Source organism: Ornithorhynchus anatinus, chromosome 1 (assembly GCF_004115215.2).
Source record: "Ornithorhynchus anatinus isolate Pmale09 chromosome 1, mOrnAna1.pri.v4, whole genome shotgun sequence".
Classification (NCBI taxonomy): Eukaryota; Metazoa; Chordata; class Mammalia; order Monotremata; family Ornithorhynchidae; genus Ornithorhynchus; species Ornithorhynchus anatinus.
This window is the reverse complement of record NC_041728.1, coordinates 63,383,245-63,403,760: the sequence shown is the minus strand read 5'-3', so window position 1 is coordinate 63,403,760 and position 20,516 is coordinate 63,383,245. Positions and strand designations below refer to the sequence as shown.

The 20,516-nt window shown below is 55.2% G+C and overlaps 1 protein-coding gene across 3 annotated transcripts; it reads left to right on the top strand.

Moving 5' to 3' along the window:
- The first annotated feature begins 7,149 nt into the window (after positions 1 to 7,149).
- On the top strand, positions 7,150 to 18,319 carry BAG5 (BAG cochaperone 5). Of its 3 annotated transcripts, none has more exons than XM_029065814.2 (2): positions 7,150 to 7,211; positions 13,724 to 18,319. In XM_029065814.2, the coding sequence occupies exon 2, from the start codon at positions 13,752 to 13,754 to the stop codon at positions 15,093 to 15,095; it is 1,344 nt and encodes a 447-aa protein (XP_028921647.1). In that variant the 5' UTR covers positions 7,150 to 7,211; positions 13,724 to 13,751; the 3' UTR covers positions 15,096 to 18,319. The 3 variants fall into 3 exon arrangements, with proteins under 3 accessions (XP_028921647.1, XP_028921638.1, XP_028921656.1); XM_029065805.2 differs by lacking the exon at positions 7,150 to 7,211 and adding an exon at positions 7,244 to 7,330; XM_029065823.1 differs by lacking the exon at positions 7,150 to 7,211 and adding an exon at positions 9,998 to 10,017.
- The last annotated feature ends 2,197 nt before the right edge of the window (positions 18,320 to 20,516 follow it).

The following is a 20,516-nucleotide window of genomic DNA, read 5'->3' as shown; positions in this document are numbered from 1 at the left end:
CTAGGACAGTACAACAGAATTAGAAGATGAGGATCCTTACCCTCAAGGAGTTTAAAATTTAGGGCAACGGACAGTAACATAAATTACGGGTTGGAGGAAGAATGGAAGCGAACACTAGTCACTGGAAGGCCCGGCCCAATCTCATAAATAACATTTTAATTATCATTTAGCTTTAATTCTGGGCCTACAGTCCTGACCACACTGGACCCACACAAAGACAGTCCTTTGTTTTATGGTCATGCTTGTTGTTCCTAAATGTGTGGGGGTTTATACACGCATGCATGTTCACACATGTAGTGAAATCCCATCACTGTGAAATTTTCCTCACCACACCCATGAATCTTACTGAAACTGACTGCATCTGTACTTTGGAAGGAAATGATTTTACGTTAAGGCAGGAAAGAATTTTCAGAGCCAACTGCCTGAAGTCAAGGGCCGTTGGAACTTGCAAGTGCCAATTCCCAATGCCCTGAAGATCTGCACCAACTGATCGGTTGTGCTGTGCGACTCTGGGCAAGTCACTTTACTTCTCGGTGCCTCAGTGACCTCATCTGGAAAATGGGGATAAAGACTGTGAGCCTCACGTGGGACCACCTGACGACCTTGTATCTACCCCAGTGCTTAGAACGGTGCTTGGCACATAGTAAGCGCTTAACAAATACCGTCATTATTAAAGAAGCTACGTGGCTCAGTGGAAAGGACCCGGGCTGGGGAGTCCGAGGTCGTGGGTTCTAATCCCTCCTTCGCTTGTCAGCTGTACGACCTCGGGCAAGTCACTTCACTTCTCTGGGCCTCAGTGACCTCATCTGGAAAATGGGGATGAAGACTGGGAGCCCTACGTGGGACAACCTGATGACCTTGTATCTCCCCCGGCGCTTAGAACAGTGCTGGGTACATAATAAGTGCTTAACAAATACCAACACTATTATTATTATTATGAAGGCACATCCCTAATGATTTAGAATTGTTTTATGGCTCAAAGTGGCTTGATCATCTGTTTGTAACCGTTCAAGAGGGGAGTTGCTTCTTGAGCGAAAGAGAGCTAAATGAATAATTCCTCCTCTGTTCAGGAAACTCATTCTTTTTCTCTGGCCACGAAATCCGGCATCTCTGCTCCCGAGCTCATTTCCCACCGCCTCTCGGTCAACGCTCTGGACTCCAAACCCTGGCTGCTCCCCCTGCCTGGAACTCAATCAATCACCCAGTGGTATTTAGGGAGTGCTTACTGTGTGCACAGCGCTGTTCTAAGAGCTTGGGGGAAGTACAAATTCATTCGTTCAATAGTATTTATTGAGCGCTTACTATGTTCAGAGCACCGTACTAAGCGCTTGGAATGGACAAATTTAGACTGGGAGCCCGCTGTTGGTTAGAGATTCCTTCATTCATTCAGTATTTACTGAGCGCTTACTATGTGCAGAGCACTGGACTAAGTGCTTGGAATGGACATTTCAGCAACAGTTAGAGACCATCCCTGCCCGATGACGGGCTCACGGTCTAAACGGGGGAATAGTGATGGTAATTGTTAAGCGCTTACTATGTGCCAAGCACTGTTCTAAGCATTGGGGTAGCTACAAGGTTAGCAGGTTGCCCCACGTGGGGCTTGCGGTGTTAGTCCCCATTTTACAGATGAGGTCCCCGTGGCCCAGAGACGTTAAGTGACTTACCCCAAGTCACACGACCGGCAAGTGGCAGAACCGGGATTCGAACCCACGATCTCTGACTCCCAAGCCCGTGCCCTTTCCACTAAGGCACGCTGCTTGCCGCTACTTGTTGCTAAATTCTATTTTCCAAGCACTTGGTACTCTCAATAAATATGACTGAATATACACCATAACAGATACATTCCCTGCCCACAACGAGCTTTCATTCAATCGTATTTCAATGGTATTTACTGAGCACTTACTGTGTACAGAACACGGTACAAAGCGCTTGGGGGAGCACAACATAACACTAAACAGAATAGACAGGAGCTCTGCAACTCCCTTCTTCATCAACAGTAGGCCACAGCTTTCCTCATCAATCAATCGGTGATATTGATCGAGTGTGCTTACTTCATGCCGGGCCTTGTACCGAACACCGGGGAAGGTACGACTCGGTCGGCGGACACGATCTCTGCCCACAGAGACCAGTCCGGAGGAGAAGGACATTAAAATAAATTACAGACAGTGAGAACATAAAGATACGTTCATAAGTGCCACGGGGCTGGGGGTGAATCTCAAGTGCTTATTATAATAATAATAATGACGGTATTTCTTAGGCGCTTACTACGTGCGAAGCACTGTTAAGGGGCACAGATCCAAACGCGTGAGAGATGCCGAACAGAGGGAGAATGCGGGAATTAAGGAAGGAAACAAGCCTTGCCCGGTTCCTTCCCAGTACTCCAGGTCGGGCCAATCTCACGACTCATTCATTCGATCGGATTTACTAAGCGCTCACCGTGCGCAAAGCACCCTACTAAGCGCTGGGGAGGGTACAACAGAACAACAGGCCCTGCCCGCAACGAGCTCACAGTCTAACAGTCAAAGGGAAGAATCCGCCGCTTGACCATCAAACGTGGAGGTGGTTCATCTTGGGTAGCCCCGAGTCTTACTGTGAAAGATGCCTCTTCGGGGTTCCCCTCAGACTAATAATAATAACGATGATAATAATAATAATGTTGGCATTTGTTAAGTGCTTACTATGTGCCGAGCACTGTTCTAAGCGCTGGGGTAGACACAGGGGAATCGGGTTGTCCCACGTGGGGCTCACAGTCTTAATCCCCATTTTACAGATGAGGTAACTGAGGCACCGAGAAGTGAAGTGACTTGCCCACAGTCACACAGCTGACAAGTGGCAGAGCTGGGAGTCGAACTCATGACCTCTGACTCCGAAGCCCAGGCTCTTTACACTAAGCCACGCTGCTTCCACATAATAACGTTGGTATTTGTTAAGCGCTTACTATGTGCAGAGCACTGTTCTAAGCGCTGGGGGAGATACAGGGTCATCAGGTTGTCCCACTTGAGGCTCACGGTTAATCCCCCTTTTACAGATGAGGTCACTGAGGCCCAGAGAAGTGAAGTGACTTGCCCACGGTCACCCAGCTGACGAGTGGCAGCGCAGGGATTCGAACCCATGACCTCTGACTCCCAGGCCCGGGCTCTTTCCACTGAGCCGCGCTGCTTCCCCCCAACACTTCATTACCACAAGTAGTACTATTATGGAAAACCACAGTAGTATGTGTTCACTAGCAGGGTGTATGATGACGAGAAGCAGTGTGGCCTAGTGGATAGAACATGGGCCTGGGAGCCAGAGAACCTGGGTTCTAATTCTGGCTCTGTCCCACATCCCTGTGTCTGCCATTCACCTCCTCACAGTCCCTCGGTCGACCCCCGGCCCCCGTCCTCCCGCTGTCCTGGAAGGCCCTCCCTCCTCACCTCCGCCAAACTAACTCTCTTCCCCCCTTCCAAGCCCTCCTGAGAGCTCCCCTCCTCCAGGAGGCCTCCCCAGACTGAGCCCCTCTTTCCCTCCGCTCCGCCTCCCCTCCCTCTGCTCTTCCCCCTTCCCCGCCCCACAGCTCTTGTACCGCCTCCGCCATTTGTCAGCTGGCTGTGTGACCTTGGGCAAGTCACTCGGCTACTCTGGGCCTCGGTCACCTCATCTGGAAAATGGGGGTGAAGACTGGGAGCCCCACGTGGGACCATGTGATGACCTTGTCTCTCCCCCCGCGCCTAGAACAGCGCTGGGCACAGAGTAAGCGCTTCAGAAATACCATCATTATTATACGTATAAGAATATATATATAAGAAACAGCATGGCTCAGTGGAAAGAGCGCAGGTTTAGGAGTCGGCGGTCATGGGTTCTAATCCCGGCTCCGCCACCTGTCAGCTGTGTGACTTTGGGCAAGTCACTTCACTTCTCTGGGCCTCAGTTCCCTCAACTATAAAATGGAGAGGAAGACTGTCTGCCCCATGTGGGACAAGCTGATGACCTTGTTTCTACTCCAGTGCTCAGAACGGTGCTTGGCACATTGTAAGCGCTTAACAAATAACATTGTTACCATTTATATAAGAATATATATTATTTGCATATAATATATATATAAGAATATATATTATATATATATTTTATATTGGGGGAGCAGCAGCATGGCTCAGTGGAAAGAGCACAGGCTTGGGAGTCAGAGATCATGGGTTCGAATCCTGGCTCTACCTCTTGTCAGCTGTGTGACTTTGGGCAAGTCACTTAACTTCTCTGTGCCTCAGTTCCCTCAACTATAAAACGGAGAGGAAGACTGTAAGCCCCACGTGGGACAACCTGATTCCCTTGTGTCTCCCCCAGCGCTTAGAACAGTGCTCTCCACATAGTAAGCGCTTAACAAATACTAACATTATTATCATTATATATGTACATGTGTACACATATATATATATATGAAGCAGCGTGGCTCAGTGGAAAGAGCGTGGGTTTAGGAGTCAGAGGTCATGGGTTCTAATCCCAGCTCCGCCACCTGTCAGCTGTGTGACCTTGGGCAAGTCACTTCTCTGGGCCTCAGTCCTCTCATCTGCCAAATGGGGTGGAAGACCATGAGTCCCCTGTGGGACCAACCCAGAACACCGCTGGGCACATAGGAAGCGCTTCGCAAATACCATCATCATAATATATATGATATATAAGAATATATAATATATGTATATACAACATATATTATATATATTTAAGAATATTTAATATGTATATATATCAGTGTATATACTACTCTGTCAAATGGGGGTGAAGACTGCGAGTCCCCCGTGGGACAACCTGATCACCTTGTCTCTCCCCCAGAGCTCAGAACACCGCCAGGCACATAGAAAGCGCTTCACAAATACCATCATTATTGTAACATATATAATAAGAATATATTATATTCATATATGATTTCTATGCTTTATATATATATATATATATCTTACATATAGTATACACTATATATATATACATACAGACTGTATACGATTAGACTGTAAGTCCGTCGATCAGACTGTAAGTCCGTCGATTAGACTGTAAGCCCGTCAAACGGCAGGGACTGTCTCTATCTGTTGCCGACTTGTTCATCCCGAGCGGTTAGTACAGTGCTCTGCACATAGTAAGCGCTCAATAAATACTATTGAATGAATGAGCATACACACACATATATACCTAGATATATATATATATATATATATATATATATATATATATAAAAGAAGCGGTGTGGCTCAAGGGAAAGAGTCTGGGCTTAGGAGTCCGAGGTCATGGGTTCTAATCCCTCCTTCGCCACTGGTCAGCTGTGTGACCTCGGGCAAGTCACTTCACTTCTCTGGGCCTCAGTGACCTCATCTGTCAAACGGGGATGAAGACTGGGAGCCCCATGTGGGACCACCTGATGACCCTGGATCTCCCCCAGCGCTCAGAACGAGGCTTGGCACACAGTAAGTGCTTAACAAAGGCCAGCATTATTATAATATGTGATATATAAGTATAGAATATATATATACTCCTCTGTCCAACGGGGAGGAAGACTGTGAGCCCCCCCACCCCCCCGCCGTGGGACCACCTGATGACCTTGTCTCTCCTCCAGCGCTCAGAACAGCGCTGGGCACAGAGTAAGTGCTTCAGAAATACCATCATCATGATATATAAGAACATATAGCTAGATATAATCATATATCTCATATATGCTATCATATATTAGAGAAGCAGCGTGCCTCAGCGGAAAGAGCCCGGGCTTGGGAGTGAGAGGTCATGGGTTCGAATCCCGGGCTCTGCCCCTTGTCAGCTGGGTGACTGTGGGCAAGTCCCTTCCCTTCTCTGGGCCTCAGTCTCCTCATCTGTAAAATGGGGCTGAAGGCCGTGGGCCTCATGTGGGACCACCTGATGACCCTGTTTCTCCCCCAGCGCTTGGCACATAGTAAGCGCTTAACAAATACCAACATTATTATTATTATGGGTCTGCCCCCCCCCCCCCGGTCAGCTGTGTGACCTTGGGCCAGTCCCGTCACTTCTCTGGGCCCTCAGTGACCTCCTCTGTCAAAGGGGGCTGGAGACCGTGAGCCTCCCGTGGGCCCAGCCGATGACGCTGTGTCTCCCCCAGCGCTTAGAGCAGCGCTCTGCACCTCCCAAGTAAGCGCTTCTACCCCATACGGCCCCCATGAGGGTCGTTCTGAGGAGGACTTACCGGGCTGGTCCCGGCGGCGTCCCGGCCCTGGGCGCGGGCGGGGCGTCCGGAGGCGGGCCTGGGCAGGCCCCGGGGCAGAGAGGGCGGCAGAGGGGGCGGCAGAGGGGGCGGCAGAGGGGGCGGCAGAGGGGGCGGCAGAGGGGGCGGCAGCGGCGCCACGCGGCTCCGGCTCCGGCCCCACAGGGCGGCCATGGCCGCCTCCCGCCCTCCGGGGGGAGACGTTGACCCGTTTCCCGCCTCCGGCTGGGCGCGCGGCGGGTCACGTGGTGGGGCGGGGGGAGCGCGCGACGGGTCACGTGGGGGAGGCGGGGGCGCGCGGCGGGTCTCGCGGCCGGGCGCGCGGCGGGAAGTGGGGGGGGGGGGGGCGGGCGAGCGGTGGGTCACGTGGTGGCGCTGGGAGGGGGCGAGCGGTGGGTCACGTGGTGGCGCTGGGGGGAGCGGTGGGTCACGTGGTGGGGCTGGGGGGGAGGGGGCGAGCGGCGGCTCACGTGGTGGCTCTGGGGGGGAGGGGGGCGAGCGGCAGGTCACGTGGGGGGGCGGGAGGGGGGTGCGCGGCGAGACCTGTGGTGGGGCTGGGTCCGGCGAGCGGTGGGTCACGTGGTGGCGCGGAGGGGGGGGGGAGGGCCGAGCGGCGGATCACGTGGTGGCGCTGGGGTAGGGGGCGAGCGGCGGGTCACGTGACGGGGCTGGGAGGGGGGCGAAAGGCGGGTCACGTAGTGGGGCTGTGGGGGGCGGGGGCGCGCGACGGGTCACGTGGGGGAGGTAGGGGGGCGCGCGGCGGGGCGGGAGTGTCACGCGGCGGGGTCAGGCGGCGCCGGGCGCGCGGGGGGGGGGGCGTGTCACGCGGCGGGGTCAGGCGGCGGCCGGTCGCGCGGCGGGGGGGAGTGTCACGCGGCGGGGTCAGGCGGCGGCCGGGCGCGCTTTCCGGCCGCCTCTCCCGCCGGCGTCGCGGCCGGGCGCGCTTTGCGGCAGCGCGGCGCCGCGCGGGGAGCGCTAGGCCGGAGGGAGGCCTGCCCGGAGGCGGCGGCGGCCTCAGGTGAGAGCAGGGGCGTCCGGCCGGGGCGCGATTGTGCGGTCAGCGCGGGCGCCGCCCCCGGGCCCCGCCCCGCCCCGCCCCGCCCGGACACCGGGGCAGCGGCAACACGGCTTTAACAGGTGGGCAGGGGGGTGCCCCGGGAGGTGGGGGGGTGAGGGGGGCAGCGGTTAATCTGGGGGCACAGATTTGCCCCCTGGGCAGACGGTTGTGCCCCGGGGGGAGGGGGGCAGAGGTTTGCCCCCCCAAGCAGGGGGGCTAAGGGCCTGCCACCTGGGCAGAGGTTTGCCCCCGAAGTAGTGGGGCTAAGGGCCTGCCAAATTGGGTAGAGGGTAGAGGTAGAGGAGAAGCAGCGTGGCTCAGTGGAAAGAGCCCGGGCTTTGGAGTCGGGGCTCATGAGTTCGAATCCCAGCTCTGCCGCTTGTCGGCTGTGTGACTGTGGGCAAGTCACTTCACTTCTCTGGGCCTCAGCTCCCTCATCTGGAAAATGGGGATGAAGACTGGGAGCCCCACGTGGGACAACCTGATTCCCCTGTGTCTACCCCAGCGCTTAGAACGGTGCTCGGCACATAGTAAGCGCTTAACAAATGCCAACATTATTATTATTATTATTGCCCCATAGGCAGGAGGGCAGGGGCTTGCCCACTGGGCAGAGGGTCGCCCCGGAGGGAGGGGGCAGTGGGGAAGGGTTTATCAGGTGGGCAGAGGTTTGCCCCCTAAGCAGGGGGGCTAAGGGCCTGCCACACTGGACAGAGGTTTGCCCCGTAGGCAGTGGGGCAGGGCTTTCCCCCGAGGGGATGGGGCAGGACTGTACCACTTGGGCAGAGGTTTGCCCCAGCAGGAGGGGGGCAGTGGGGCAGGGATCTCCCGGGGGGCAGAGGTTTGCCCCAGAGGCAGTGGGGGACAGGGGTCCGCCACACTGGGCAGAGGGTTGCCCCCGGGGGAGGGGGCAGCGGGGCAGGGCTTTACCAGGTGGGCAGAGGTTTGCCCCCGAGGCAGAGGGGCTAAGGGCCTGCCACACTAGGCAGAAAGTTGCCCCCGGGGGAGGGAGGCAGTGGGGCAGGAGTGCACCAGGTGGGCAGAGGTTTGCCCCATAATCAGTGGAGCAGGGCTTTCCCCCGAGGGGATGGGGCAGGGCTGTACCCCATGAGCAGAGGTTTGCCCCGTAGGCAGGAGGGCAGAGAATTGCCCCAGCGGGAGTGGGGCAGGGGTATACCAGGTGGGCAGAGGGTTGCCCCACAGGCAGTGGGGGACAGGGGTCCGCCACACTGGGCAGAGGGTTGCCCCGAGGGGAGGGGGCAGTGGGGAAGGGCTATACCGGGGGGGGGGGGGGGGGCAGAGGTTTGCCCCAGCAGGAGGGGGGCAGTGGGGCGAGGGTTTACCAGGTGGGCAGAGGTTTGCCCCACAGGCAGTGGGGCTAGGGGTCTGCCACACGGGGCGGGGGCTTTCCCCCGAGGGGAGGGGGCAGTGGGGCAGGGGTACACCAGCCCAGGGATTGCCCCCATCTGTTGCTGACTTGTCCCTTCCAAGCGCTTAGTATGGTGCTCTGCACATAGTAAGCGCTCAATAGATACTATTGAATGAATCTGGGCAAAGATTTGCCCCACAGGCAGCGGGGCAGGGGTTGTCCAAGTGGGCAGAGGTTGGCCCCAAGGGGAGTGAGCAGGGTCTTGCCTCAGGGGCACTGGGACTGGGGTAGCGAGATGGGCAGAGGTTTGCCCCAGGGGTGGTGGGACAGGAGCGTCCCAGGCCAGGTGTGTAGAGGTTTGCCCCAGGGGCAGTGGGGCGGGAGTTTGCTCCAGTGGACAGAGGTTTGCCCCAGGGGCATTGAGACGGGATTACCAGATAGGCAGAGGTTTCCGCCGAGGGTAGGCACCCGGGTGTGCCATAGTAGACAGTAGTTCACGGGGGGCAGGACTTTGCCACAGTCGACAGTGGTTTGCAGTGGGGCAAGGGTTACCAGGTAGGCAGAGGTTTGCCATGGGAGCAGGGGGCAGAGGTTTGCCCTGGGGGCAGGGGGCGGCAGTTTGCCATGGGAGCAGAGGGCAGCGGTTTGCCGTGGGGCAGGGAGCAGAGGTTTGCGGTGGGGGCAGGGGACAGCGGTTTGCCCTGGGGGCAGGGGGCAACGGTTTGCCGTGGGGGCAGGGGGCAGCGGTTTGCCGTGGGGGCAGGGGGCAGCGGTTTGCCACGGGAGCAGGGGGCAGAGGTTTGCCACGGGAGCAGGGGGCAGAGGTTTGCCACTGGGGCAGGGGGCAGAGGTTTGCCACGGGAGCAGGGGGCAGAGGTTTGCCACGGGAGCAGCGGGCAGGGGGCAGAGGTTTGCCACGGGAGCAGGGGGCAGAGGTTTGCCACGGGAGCAGCGGGCAGGGGGCAGAGGTTTGCCACGGGGGCAGGGGGCAGAGGTTTGCCACGGGAGCAGCGGGCAGGGGGCAGAGGTTTGCCACGGGAGCAGGGGGCAGAGGTTTGCCACAGCCCAGATCCCATCCCCAGTGCCTCACTAGCCTCTCATTCCCTCCCAGCTACCCGTGGGAGGACGGTGACCAGATGGGCCTTGAGCTCCCTGTGGGCAGGGATGACGTCTTCCGACTCTTGTGCTGTCCTTTCCCGAGCGCTTAGCACAGCGCTTGACACTCGGAAAGCGCCCGATAGATACCGTTGATGGGTCGGTGGCAGGCACCCAGGCGGCTGGGGAGAAGGAAGCAGAGAAACGGGGCTGCTGCCGTAGCTCGAGAAGCAGCGTGGCCTAGTGGAATGGGCACGGGCCTGGGAATCGGGGGACCCGGGTTCTATTCCTGCCGAGTGGCCTCGGGTAAGTCGCGACCTCTCTGCGCCTCGTGTTGCTCACCTGTAAAATGGAGATTCGTCCATTCGATCGTATTTATTGAGCGCTTACTCTGTGCAGAGCCCTGTACTAAGCGCTTGGAAGGGACACATTGGCCACAGATAGAGACAGTCCCTGCCCACTGACGGGAAGCAGCGTGGCTCAGTGGAAAGAGCATGGACTTGGGAGTCAGAGGTCATGGGTTCGAATCCCGGCTCCCCCACTTGTCGGCTGTGTGACCTCGGGCAAGTCACTTGACTTCTCTGTGCCTCAGTTACCTCATCTGTAAAATGGGGATTAAGCCCTGAGCCTCACGTGCGACAACCTGATGACCCTGTATCTACCCCAGCGCTTAGAACAGTGCTCGGCACATAGTAAGCGCTTAACAAATACAACATTATTATTATTATTATTATTATTATTAATCGGGGGAGACAGACGGACAAAAACAATAGCGATAAATAGAATCAAGGGGATGTACATCTCATTAAAACAATAGCAATAAATAGAATCAAGGGGATGTACATCTCATTAACAAAATAAATAGGGTAATAAAAATAGATACAAATGAGCGGATGAGCACAGTGCTGAGGGGAAGGGAGAGGGGGAGGAGCAGAGGGAAACCGGGGGAAAAGGGGGCTTAGCTGAGGGGAGGTGAAGGGGGGGCAGAGAGGCAGCAGAGAAAAAGGGGAAGCTCAGTCTGGGAAGGCCTCTGGGAGGAGGTGAGCTCTCAGTAGGGCTTTGAAGAGGGACAGGAGATGAAATACCTGTCCTCCCCTACACTGAGTCCCCTGTGAACGGGGACTGTGAATGACCTGGTTATCTTGTATCAGTCATTCAGTGATATTTATGGGACGCCTACCGTGGGACATTGCTTTGCTAGGCCCTTGGGAGAGTAGAAGAAGCAGCGTGGTTCAGCGGCAAGAGCCCGGGCTTGGGAGGCAGCGGTCGTGGGTTCTCATCCCGCCTCCATCACTTGTCAGCTGCGTGACTCTGGGCGAGTCACTTCACTTCCCTGGGTCTCGGTTTCCTCATCTGGAAAATGGGGATGAAGACTGGGAGCCCCACCTGGGACAACCCGATGACCTGGTATCTCCCCCAGCGCTTAGAACAGTGCTTGGCACAGAGTAAGCACTTGACATATACTGTCATCATCATTATTATTCTTAGAATACAGTAGAGTTGATAGGTGTGATCTCAGACCCAAGGAACCCGTTGTTGGGCCGGGAGTGTCTCTCTCTGTTGCCGAATTGTACTTTCCAAGCGCTTCGTAGAGTGCTGGGCACACAGTCAGTGCTCAATCAATACGATTGAATGAATAAAGGGGCAGGCAGATATTAAAATAAATTACAGATAAGGGAAAGGGCAGAGTATAAGGGTGCATACACAAATGATTTGGGGCTGGGTGGGGAGGAGATATCAAGCACTTAAAGGGTACAGATCCAGGCGCACAGGGGGAGCAGAAGGGAATGGGAGTAGAGGAAATGAGGACTTAGCTGGAGAAGCTGGATTCTAATCCTGGCTCCACCACCCATCTGCTGTGTGACTTGGCCTTGGGCAAGTCCCTTAACTTCTCTGTGCTTCAGTTCCCTCATCTGTAAAACTGGGATTAAGACTGTGAGACCCATGTGGGACAAGGGACTGTGTCCAAACTGATTAGCTTGAGTGTCTACCCCAGCACTTTAGTGCCCGGCATATAGTAAGCACTTAGGTTCTAATCCCGGCTCTGCCACTTATCCACCCCAGCGCTTAGTACAGTGCCCGACCCTATGAGAAGCAGCATGGTTCAGTGGAAGGAGCCCGGGCTTGGGAGTCAGAGGTCATGGGTTCGACTCCCCGCTCTGCCACTTGTCAGCTGTGTGACTCTGGGCAAGTCACTTCACTTCTCTCGGCTTCAGTTCCCTCATCTGTAAAATGGGGATGAAGACCATGAGCCCCACGTCAGACCACCTGATTGCCTGGTATCTGCCCCAGCGTTTCGAACAGTGTTTGGCATATAGTAAGCGCTTAACAAATGCCATTATTATTATTATTACCATTATTAACAACAAATATAAGGAGAGAAAAAAGGTCTCTTTGGAAGAGATGTGATTTTTCGTATCTAAGCGCTTAGACATAGGCAAGCACCTAAGAAAATACCACTATTATTAGTCTTATTTTTCTGCCCGAAGGCCCCAGCCTGGGAGGCAGGCTGGGATCTGACCTGGTCACTGTTCACCACCCTCTCACACACAGAAACGCACACAGAAACACACACCCGAATCCTGCTGAATAGTCTGGTTTGACTCTTCTTAACTGTAGGATTCCTCCCAGATGTTGAGGGGGGACATGCACACCGCACCACAACACGACACACCACACCCACCTGCTCCCACCCACCCTACCCGGCAGGAAAGTTAGGTAGAGTGCCTAATGCTTTGATGGGTTGAGCGGATTTTACTGTTGTTTTTCCCTCTGCTTCCAGGTGGGAATCAATCCCTCGGCACTGGGAAATGAAATTGAGGGACCCTGCCGACACCAACCCCTTCAGCCGCTTCCTCCTAAAATAGTAATGGCCCTGGCCACTTTACAAGGGAATAGTTAATGAAGCCTCATGACACCCTTCCAAGGGAGTTAGGGATCTTTCCAGTGCTAGAAAAGCCTCTTGCCTACCTAAGACAGCAGAGTGGGAAAGCCGTAAGACAGTAGAGTCGGAAAGCCGGTGGAAGACAAGAATGTTGCCCAAGGCTACAGTCATGACGATTTTGAAGAAGGCTTGTTTTATGATTCCAAAGTGCTTTTACATCACCCGTCCTCCCAGCATCCCCCGGGTAGAAACTATTCTCCTCGTTTTACAGATGAGAACTTGGAGGCCCAGAGAGAGGATTAATAATAATTGTGGTATTTGTAAAGCGCCCACTTTATGCCAGGCACTGTACTAAGCGCCGGGGTTGGACCCAGTCCCACATAGGGCCCGCAGTCTTAATCCCCATTTCTCAAATGAGGTGATGGAGGCCCAGGGAAACGAAGTGACTTGCCCGAGGTCACCCCCGAAGACAGGTGGCAGTGCTGGGATTAGAACCCAGGTCCTTCTGACTCCCCGGCCCGGCTTCTATCCGCTAGGCAGCACTGCTTAAGGGACTTGCCTAGAGACGTACAGAGCTGGCGCTCAAACCCGGCTCCCCCATCTCCCAGGGCCTTGCCCTTCCCGCTCGGCCACTGCGGGGACGGGGAGGCCTCCGCATTCGCGGCTCCATTTCTTTCCTGACTCGGCCTCCTTCGACCGGCTTGATCCCATTGCGCCGCTGTGACGTGGAGGGACTTCGGACGGGGGCGGGGGAGTAGCCTGATGGAAGAAGAAGAAGGACCCGGTCACTCCCTTGCCGCCCCTCGGAGCTGGGGCCTCGGACCAGCTCGCAGGGCGGATGGAGAGCAAGAGCAGTTGCTCCCCCAGGGGGGCCGGAGGGAGAGCAGAGGGTTCCTTACCCCTCCGGGCTAAGGGCTCTAAGGCCCCGGGCCCCTCCTGGAGAGGTGACGTTGGGGAGGGGGAGCAGAAGCCCCTGGCCTCGCATCCCTTCGCTCCAGATGCTGGGCGCGGGAAGGGGCAGGGGGAGCGACGCAAGCCCCTTGCCCGCAGGCGGCGGAACCGGCCGCCGACCGGCCTCCCGCGGCTCTTCTCCCACCCTAAACCGCTCTTCTGGTCCCTCTGTTTTAGCTCTCTGGGAACCGAATGAGCCCCAAGCATGGAGATGGGTAACCAACACCCTTCCCTCAGGAGGCTGCAGGAAATCCAGAAGGAAGTCAAAGGCGTCGAACCGCAGGTGGTTGGTTTCAGCGGCCTGGCCAACGACAAGAACTACAAAAAGCTGGAGCGGGTCCTGACCAAGCAGCTCTTCGAGATCGACTCCGTCGACACGGAAGGCAGAGGGGACGTCCAGCAAGCGAGGAAGAGGGCGGCCCAGGAAACCGAGCGGCTCCTGAAGGAGCTGGAGCAGAACGCCAACCACCCGCGCCGGCTGGAGATCGAGACGATCTTCAAGGAGGCCCAGGCCCTGGTGAAGGAGGAGGTCGCTCCCTTCCACAGCGGAGGCAACAGCATCACCGACGAGTTCGAAGAGGGGATCCAGGACGTCATCCTGAGGCTCACGCACGTGAAGACGGGGGGGAAGATCTCCCTGCGGAAGGCCAGGTACCACACGCTGACCCGGGTGTGCGCCGTGCAAGAGATCCTGGAGGGCTGCATGAAGCAGCAGCCGTCCCTGCCGCTCTCCGACGGGGCCCACCCTTCCGTCGCCAAGATCAACTCGGTCATGTCCGAAGTGAACAAGGCCCGCGGGACCCTGATCGCCCTGCTCGTGGGCGTGAACAACGGCGAGACCTGCCGGCACCTGTCCTGCGTCCTCTCGGGCCTCACCGCCGACCTGGATGCCCTGGACGTCTGCGGGCGCCCGGAGATCCGGAACTACCGGAAGGAGGTGGTGGAGGAAATCAACAAGCTGCTCAAGTACCTGGACCTGGAGGAGGAAGCGGACACCACCTACGCCTTCGACCTGGGCCAGAACCAGTCCATCCTGAGGATCGAGGCGGTGCGCAAGAAGACGAGGGCCGTGAGGAACGAGCTCCTCCAAGCCCAGAACCCGGCCGACCCGTACCTGGGCTCCAAGTCGGAGCTGCAGGGCCTGATCGGCCAGCTGGACGAGGTGAGCGCGGGCAAGAACCCCTGCATCCGTGAGGCGCGGAGGAGGGCGGTGGTGGAGGTGCAGACCCTCATCACCTACGTCGACCTGAAGGAGTCCCTGGCCGAGCGGCAGACGTTCGCCGGCGAAGAGCACCCGTCCCTCCGAGCCGTCTGGAGCGTCCTCGGGAGCCTGGCCGCCATCCAGGGCGAGGTCCTCTCCTTCGACGGCAACCGGACGGACAAGAACTACATCCGCCTGGAGGAGCTCCTCACCAAACAGCTCCTCGCCCTCGACGCGGTGGACCCGCAGGGAGAAGAGAAGTGCAAGGCGGCCAGGAAACAGGCGGTCAAGCTGGCCCAGAACATCCTCAGCTATCTCGACATGAAAACCGACGAGTGGGAATACTGACGGCCCCGGGCGACGCGGCGCTTTTTGCACTTTATGTAGACTTCGATCGATATATATATTTATAAAGAGTTCCTGCAGCCGGTCGATCCCCCCCGCCCCGGCTCCCCTCCCGCCCACGTGATTTCAACTTGCCCGTTTCGGTCCGAGCGTTCGGTCGGGGTCTCTGACTCGGAGCAAATCGATGTCTTTCTGCCGCTTTTGCCGGTGCGGGACGGGTTGGGGGGTGGTCGGTCAGTCGCTCCCGGCTTGTCACGGTCCCGTTTGGTTCAGATGACTGGCCCGGGGTGCGTTTTATACCGGGCTTGGGGCGGGGGAAGGGGGTGGGGAACGGGTTCTGCTAGAGACAGAGGCTGTAGTGATCCATCCCTTTTTAAAACCGATAACACGGAAGATATAGTGCAGTTCTTTGGGGAGCTAGGCCGATAGATTACAGTGCTGGAAAAGGCGGGGGGAAACCAGAAATGAGCAGCGATTGACCAGATTTAGAGCCAGGCTTGAAGATATGACCAGGAGGAAAAGTCTGCCTTCAGAATTTCCCCCCGAACCCTGCGGGGAGTAAGTAGTCGGAGCCGCGGGATTTTTTTAGGGACCGCTTGGTGTGGTGCCCTGTATTAGACACTTGGCAAATACACAGTAACGGAGTGATAGGTTTCCCACCCACTGTGGGGAGAGAGAGATATTGACAGCTAGAGCGATCAGAATAAGTAAATCAAGCGGCCATAACAAACACGAAGGTGGAAATGCAGGGAAAAGGAACCCCTCCGTTTTGCAGGTTAACTTTTTTTTTTCTGGTTTTCAAACAACCTTAACCACAATGGAAAAAGAATAAAGGGCATTAAAAGAGCAGATCAGATGCAACCGTAACCGAATGGATAGCATCCCTTTGGGGTATCAGTATTTTATTTCGTTTGCCTGGTGGCTAAATCTGAACTGCAAAAATTCCCGAGCACTTGATTAAGGTCAGGGAGCCTCGGCTCTTTGGCGGATCTTTCTGGGATCCTACTGACTGACCAACTCCCTCCGCCATAACCAGAAAACTCTGGAAACCAATGGACCGTAACTGCCGGTGAACAAGAAGTTAGAGCCGTTAGAGAACGGCCCTGTCAGAGGTCGCCCGTCCACTGAATGGGCCGGCCCGGCAAGTCTTCCTCAGGGCCGACCGTCGCGTAGGCCTCGGCCCCGGGCGTCATCAATGTCGTCGACTATCCGCAGGCTGTAGGAAACCTCGCTGGGACCACGGGACTGGATGGCCGGGAAGCCGTGCGCTGCTGTGGGTTGAGAACCCTGAACCGGACGGCGCTCGGGATATCCGGCCGCTGGAAGGTGACTGAGACTCTCTGTCATTTTCAGCGTGGGATGTCTGCTTAAGCTGACGAGTTTATGTGTTTAGGGGAATGTCTTCTAAATAGACTGTGGGATCCTTCCCATTCGCTCGTATAAAGGACTCGAGGAAAGCCCCGGATGCTTTTCGTCAGAGCCCAGCTGGCTTCCGACAGTATCCCGTCTGCCCCGTGGCGGGTGGCTGTTTCCCCAAAGCCATACTTTGAATCCGAGAGACAGTTTTTGTAGAGATCTTTCTCTCAGACTGGGCTTCAGCCCACGCGAGTCCAGAGGAGAAAGTCATTGAAAGCCACTGCAGCGTGGCAGGGAGGGGCACCAGATGATCCAGATGATGCTTTTTAAAGATCACCTTCTAAAGGTGCTTGGATCCCGCCCTCACCCACCGCTCTGAACGCCACAGTTCACTGGCATATCGGACTTGGGGAGGGCACTGAAGAGAAGCATGGTAACATCCGGCCTTTTCCTCCCACAGGCCTCAGTCCTGACTCGGGTCCTGCCTCGTTCTAGGACCTGCTGCCATGCATTTTCTGGGTTTAGCCCTAATTTAATTCACAGAGAGAGGGGCGAAAGTGGAGAAAGAGCTCAAGGGTCGACGCTTAACTGTGATCCCGTTAACTTTAGTTTTATTGATCACGGTTCAAGCCGTCGTTCGGGAAAAGTTTATCTTTCCCGTAGATCATTTCTATTCCATTTCATTATGCTCCTCAAAGGAAACGGTAACGAATCTCCAGACTTAGTCTGAATCCACTGCCTTAAAATCCAATTTTTTTTGAAAGAATGATTATTTTGCTCTAAGTCGTGAGAGCATTCCAAAATTCTGCAACGATCTCTCAACAGTACTGCCAGGTCCCGTTTCCTACTGCCCTCCGACTCCCGATAGGAGCCCCTCCTCCCACGTCCTCAAACCTGTTAAAGATTTTAATAAGCTCCCCCTCAAGTCCCAAAGGCAAGATGATTTTCTGCCCTGATGGAAATCCTTGCTGGGACGCATCGGAACTCACTGCCGCAGTAGCTTCGTTTCTGCCACTGATGTTTGTACCCCCAATTTGGAAGGGGGTTCAGAGCCGTGGGGTGGGCAGAGGTGGCAGAAACGAGATTCCCCTAGGTTCTGTGAACATCTCAGTTCCTCACTTCAGCTTCTCAGAAGTGGATCCCTCCTCACCCTCCCCTTCTTACGGGCGAGTCTGGTTGCGACTCCATGAAATGGAAGATTGAAAGCAGATTGGTCCTTTCCCCTCTCCGTGGTGCCCCTCCCAAACAATTAAATGGGCTTGTGGACTGTAAAGGATTTTTTTTTATTTATTTCTCATTCCTGTGTTGAAGGATTAAATTTACTCTGTAGACCCAGCCAGAGAATGTTTTTGTCTGCTCTGAGGTGCTCAGGGATCCAGAAAGGCAGATGACGGACCAACTCAGAATGCAGCGGTTGTTTTAAAAATGGAATTTACCCAACGGAATCGAAAAGAAAGGCTTTATTTTACTAAAATGCCGTGGAACTGTATATTTAAAACGGAGCTAGTTATATATTTTATATGTTCGGAGTAAGGAGTTCTATTTTTTGCTTATTGTGTTTGCTTCCCCCATTTGGGCTGATCTGTGAGACCGTCAAGCATTCTCTGCAGTCACGTGGGCTTCCGTCTCGCCGGGTATTTGAGAAGTCTTTCTTTATCTTGGAAGGAAGTGTTTGCCGTTGATATGGAACAAAATGTAAATGATTTTCGCGAGTATGCCTCAGTGTGTGGGTGTGTGTGCAGCTCTGCCCTGTTCAGTCTGTTTGGAGAACAACTGTAGTGGTAGATATAATTTTAAGTGTCGTTCCGAGTATCAGAAACTGATTTATCTTAAATAAAATCCTTCAAATGGTTAAAAAACAAAAAAGGGCAGAGGCGAGTCTGTGGTGTATTTTGTTCTGAAATCCGGACCGGAGAAGCATCCGCGGTAACCGCCGCCTTCTCCGAGGCCACCAAGGGTCACCGATCCCGACACGCACTGCCTGCGCCGTGGCTACGCCCGGGCCCTGAGCTCCAGGCCACGGGAGCCGGAGATTCTGCTCCTCCAGCCACGGTCCCCTGCTCATCTCAATTTTGATTCCGTGTACTCGTCGGTGGTGTTTTAATGCTTAATCATTCCTGACGAGTCTGTCTCCAGTCCCTTCTCCCCAATTACACTGTTAGATTGGGTGAGGTTCCCCCCAAGGAACAGAGACTATGTGTAATTTCCACCTGTGCCTCCTCTCCCAGTGCTTAAAACAGTCCTCTGCCCACAGTAAGCACTTCCTAATCCTCTGCCCACAGTAAGCACTTCATAATCACTCCTACTGTTTTAATTAAATATGTCTACCCCCTCCGTGCCGGCATTTACCGTTGGACCTTACTCTAGGAGCTCCTGGGGTTATCAGGAGTTATTAACATCATGGTATTCGGTAGAAACCTGTCTCGGTCACTCCGGTCACACTCCGAGAAATTAAACGTATCCTAAAAGACAGCAGGCCGGGTGCGAGTGGGGAAAGCAAGGATTACACGAGGCCGAGAAACCTCTTTCCTCATTCCGTGGCCCTCGCTCTTGCGTTGCATTGCACATAAGAGGAGGGTAAGGGACACCGAGACTTGAACACAGACTTGAGAAGCGGCATGGCCTTCAGGGACAGTGATAATTACGGTACTCGTTAAGCACCTACTATGAGCCAAGCACTGTTCTAAACACTGGGGTCGATACAAGGTAATCGAGTTGGACACAGTCCCTGGCCCACATGGGGCTTGCATTCATCCCCATTTTGCAGATGAGGTAGCTGAGGAACAGAAAAGTGAAGCGACTTGCCCAAGGTCACACAGTAGGCATGTAGTGGAGCTGGAATTAGAACCCAGGTCCTTCTGAGTCCTAGGCCCGTGCTCTATCCGCTAAGCCACACTACTTCCCCATGCTCTTTCTAGTGGAAAGAGCACCGGCCTGGCAGAGGGCTTGGGTTCTAATGCCGGATCTGCCCATTGCTGCTTGTGTGACTTGGGACAATCACTTACCTTCTGCCTCAATTCTGTTCTTAGACTGTGAGCCCCATGAGGGACAGGGACTTTGTCCAACCTAATAAACTTGTAACGACCCCAGTACTTGAAAGAGTGTCCCAACTACACATATCTACACTATTAAGTGTAGTGTTCTTACTACACATTGTAAGCGCTTAACGAATACCATAAAAACAAGCCTGCAACCTCAGAGACCCGGCTCTACTCGATGAGTCCGACCAGCACCGACCCGATTCCCTCCGTCAGGATCTCTCTTTCTAGGCCACCCGCTGACGGGGGCGAAGGAAAATGCCCTCCCTGAGCGGCCGAACCCCCTCCATCCCGGAAACAATTCAGAACATTTAAGGTCATGAGAAATGACGTGACCGGCTGCGTTGGCACAACTGACGCAAGTCGGGAGAGAGAAAAACCCACGCTAGTCTTGACGCCAGCAGCTGCTCCTTAGTCTGGGTCTTATCTGGCCCTAGGAATCTTGGAGGGCTCAAGGACATCAGAAATTAGGGTACGGTGCTTGGCACACAGCTCTCGGTAAGTAGCCGATCGATTGATCGGTTGACCTTCCTCTCCCCTGGCCGCTGTGCCGAAGGTCCACAGACCTCATACAGGGGTCCTCCCTGTCCATTCTGGTGCCTTCGGTCATCCCGATGACAGTCGGCTGCGTGACCTTGGGCAAGTCGCTTGGCTTCTGTGCCTCAGTGACCTCATCTGTAAAATGGGGATTGAGACTGAGCCCCACATGGGACAGGGACCGTGTCCAGCTCGTTTGCTTGTATCCACCCTAGTGCATAGTACAGTGCCTGGCACATAGCGCTTAACAGATACCATCATCATCATAATCACATTGACATCATCATCACGGTATTGATGAGTGCTTACTAGGTGACAAGGACTGTGCTAAGCGATGAGGCACATGCAACCCAGCCTTTGTTCTACATAGGGTTCATAGTCCAAGAGGAAGGGAAAGCAGGGATTTTATTCTCATTTTGCAGATGAGGAAACAGGCATGGGGAAGTTAAGGTCCCAGAGCAAGAAGTGGCACTGGGTGACTTCTGACTCCCAG

What these genes read in the sequence shown, in the direction of transcription:
- BAG5 (XM_029065814.2), top strand. Translation starts at nt 13,752, where the DNA reads ATGGAGATGGGTAACCAACACCCTTCCCTCAGGAGGCTGCAGGAAATC.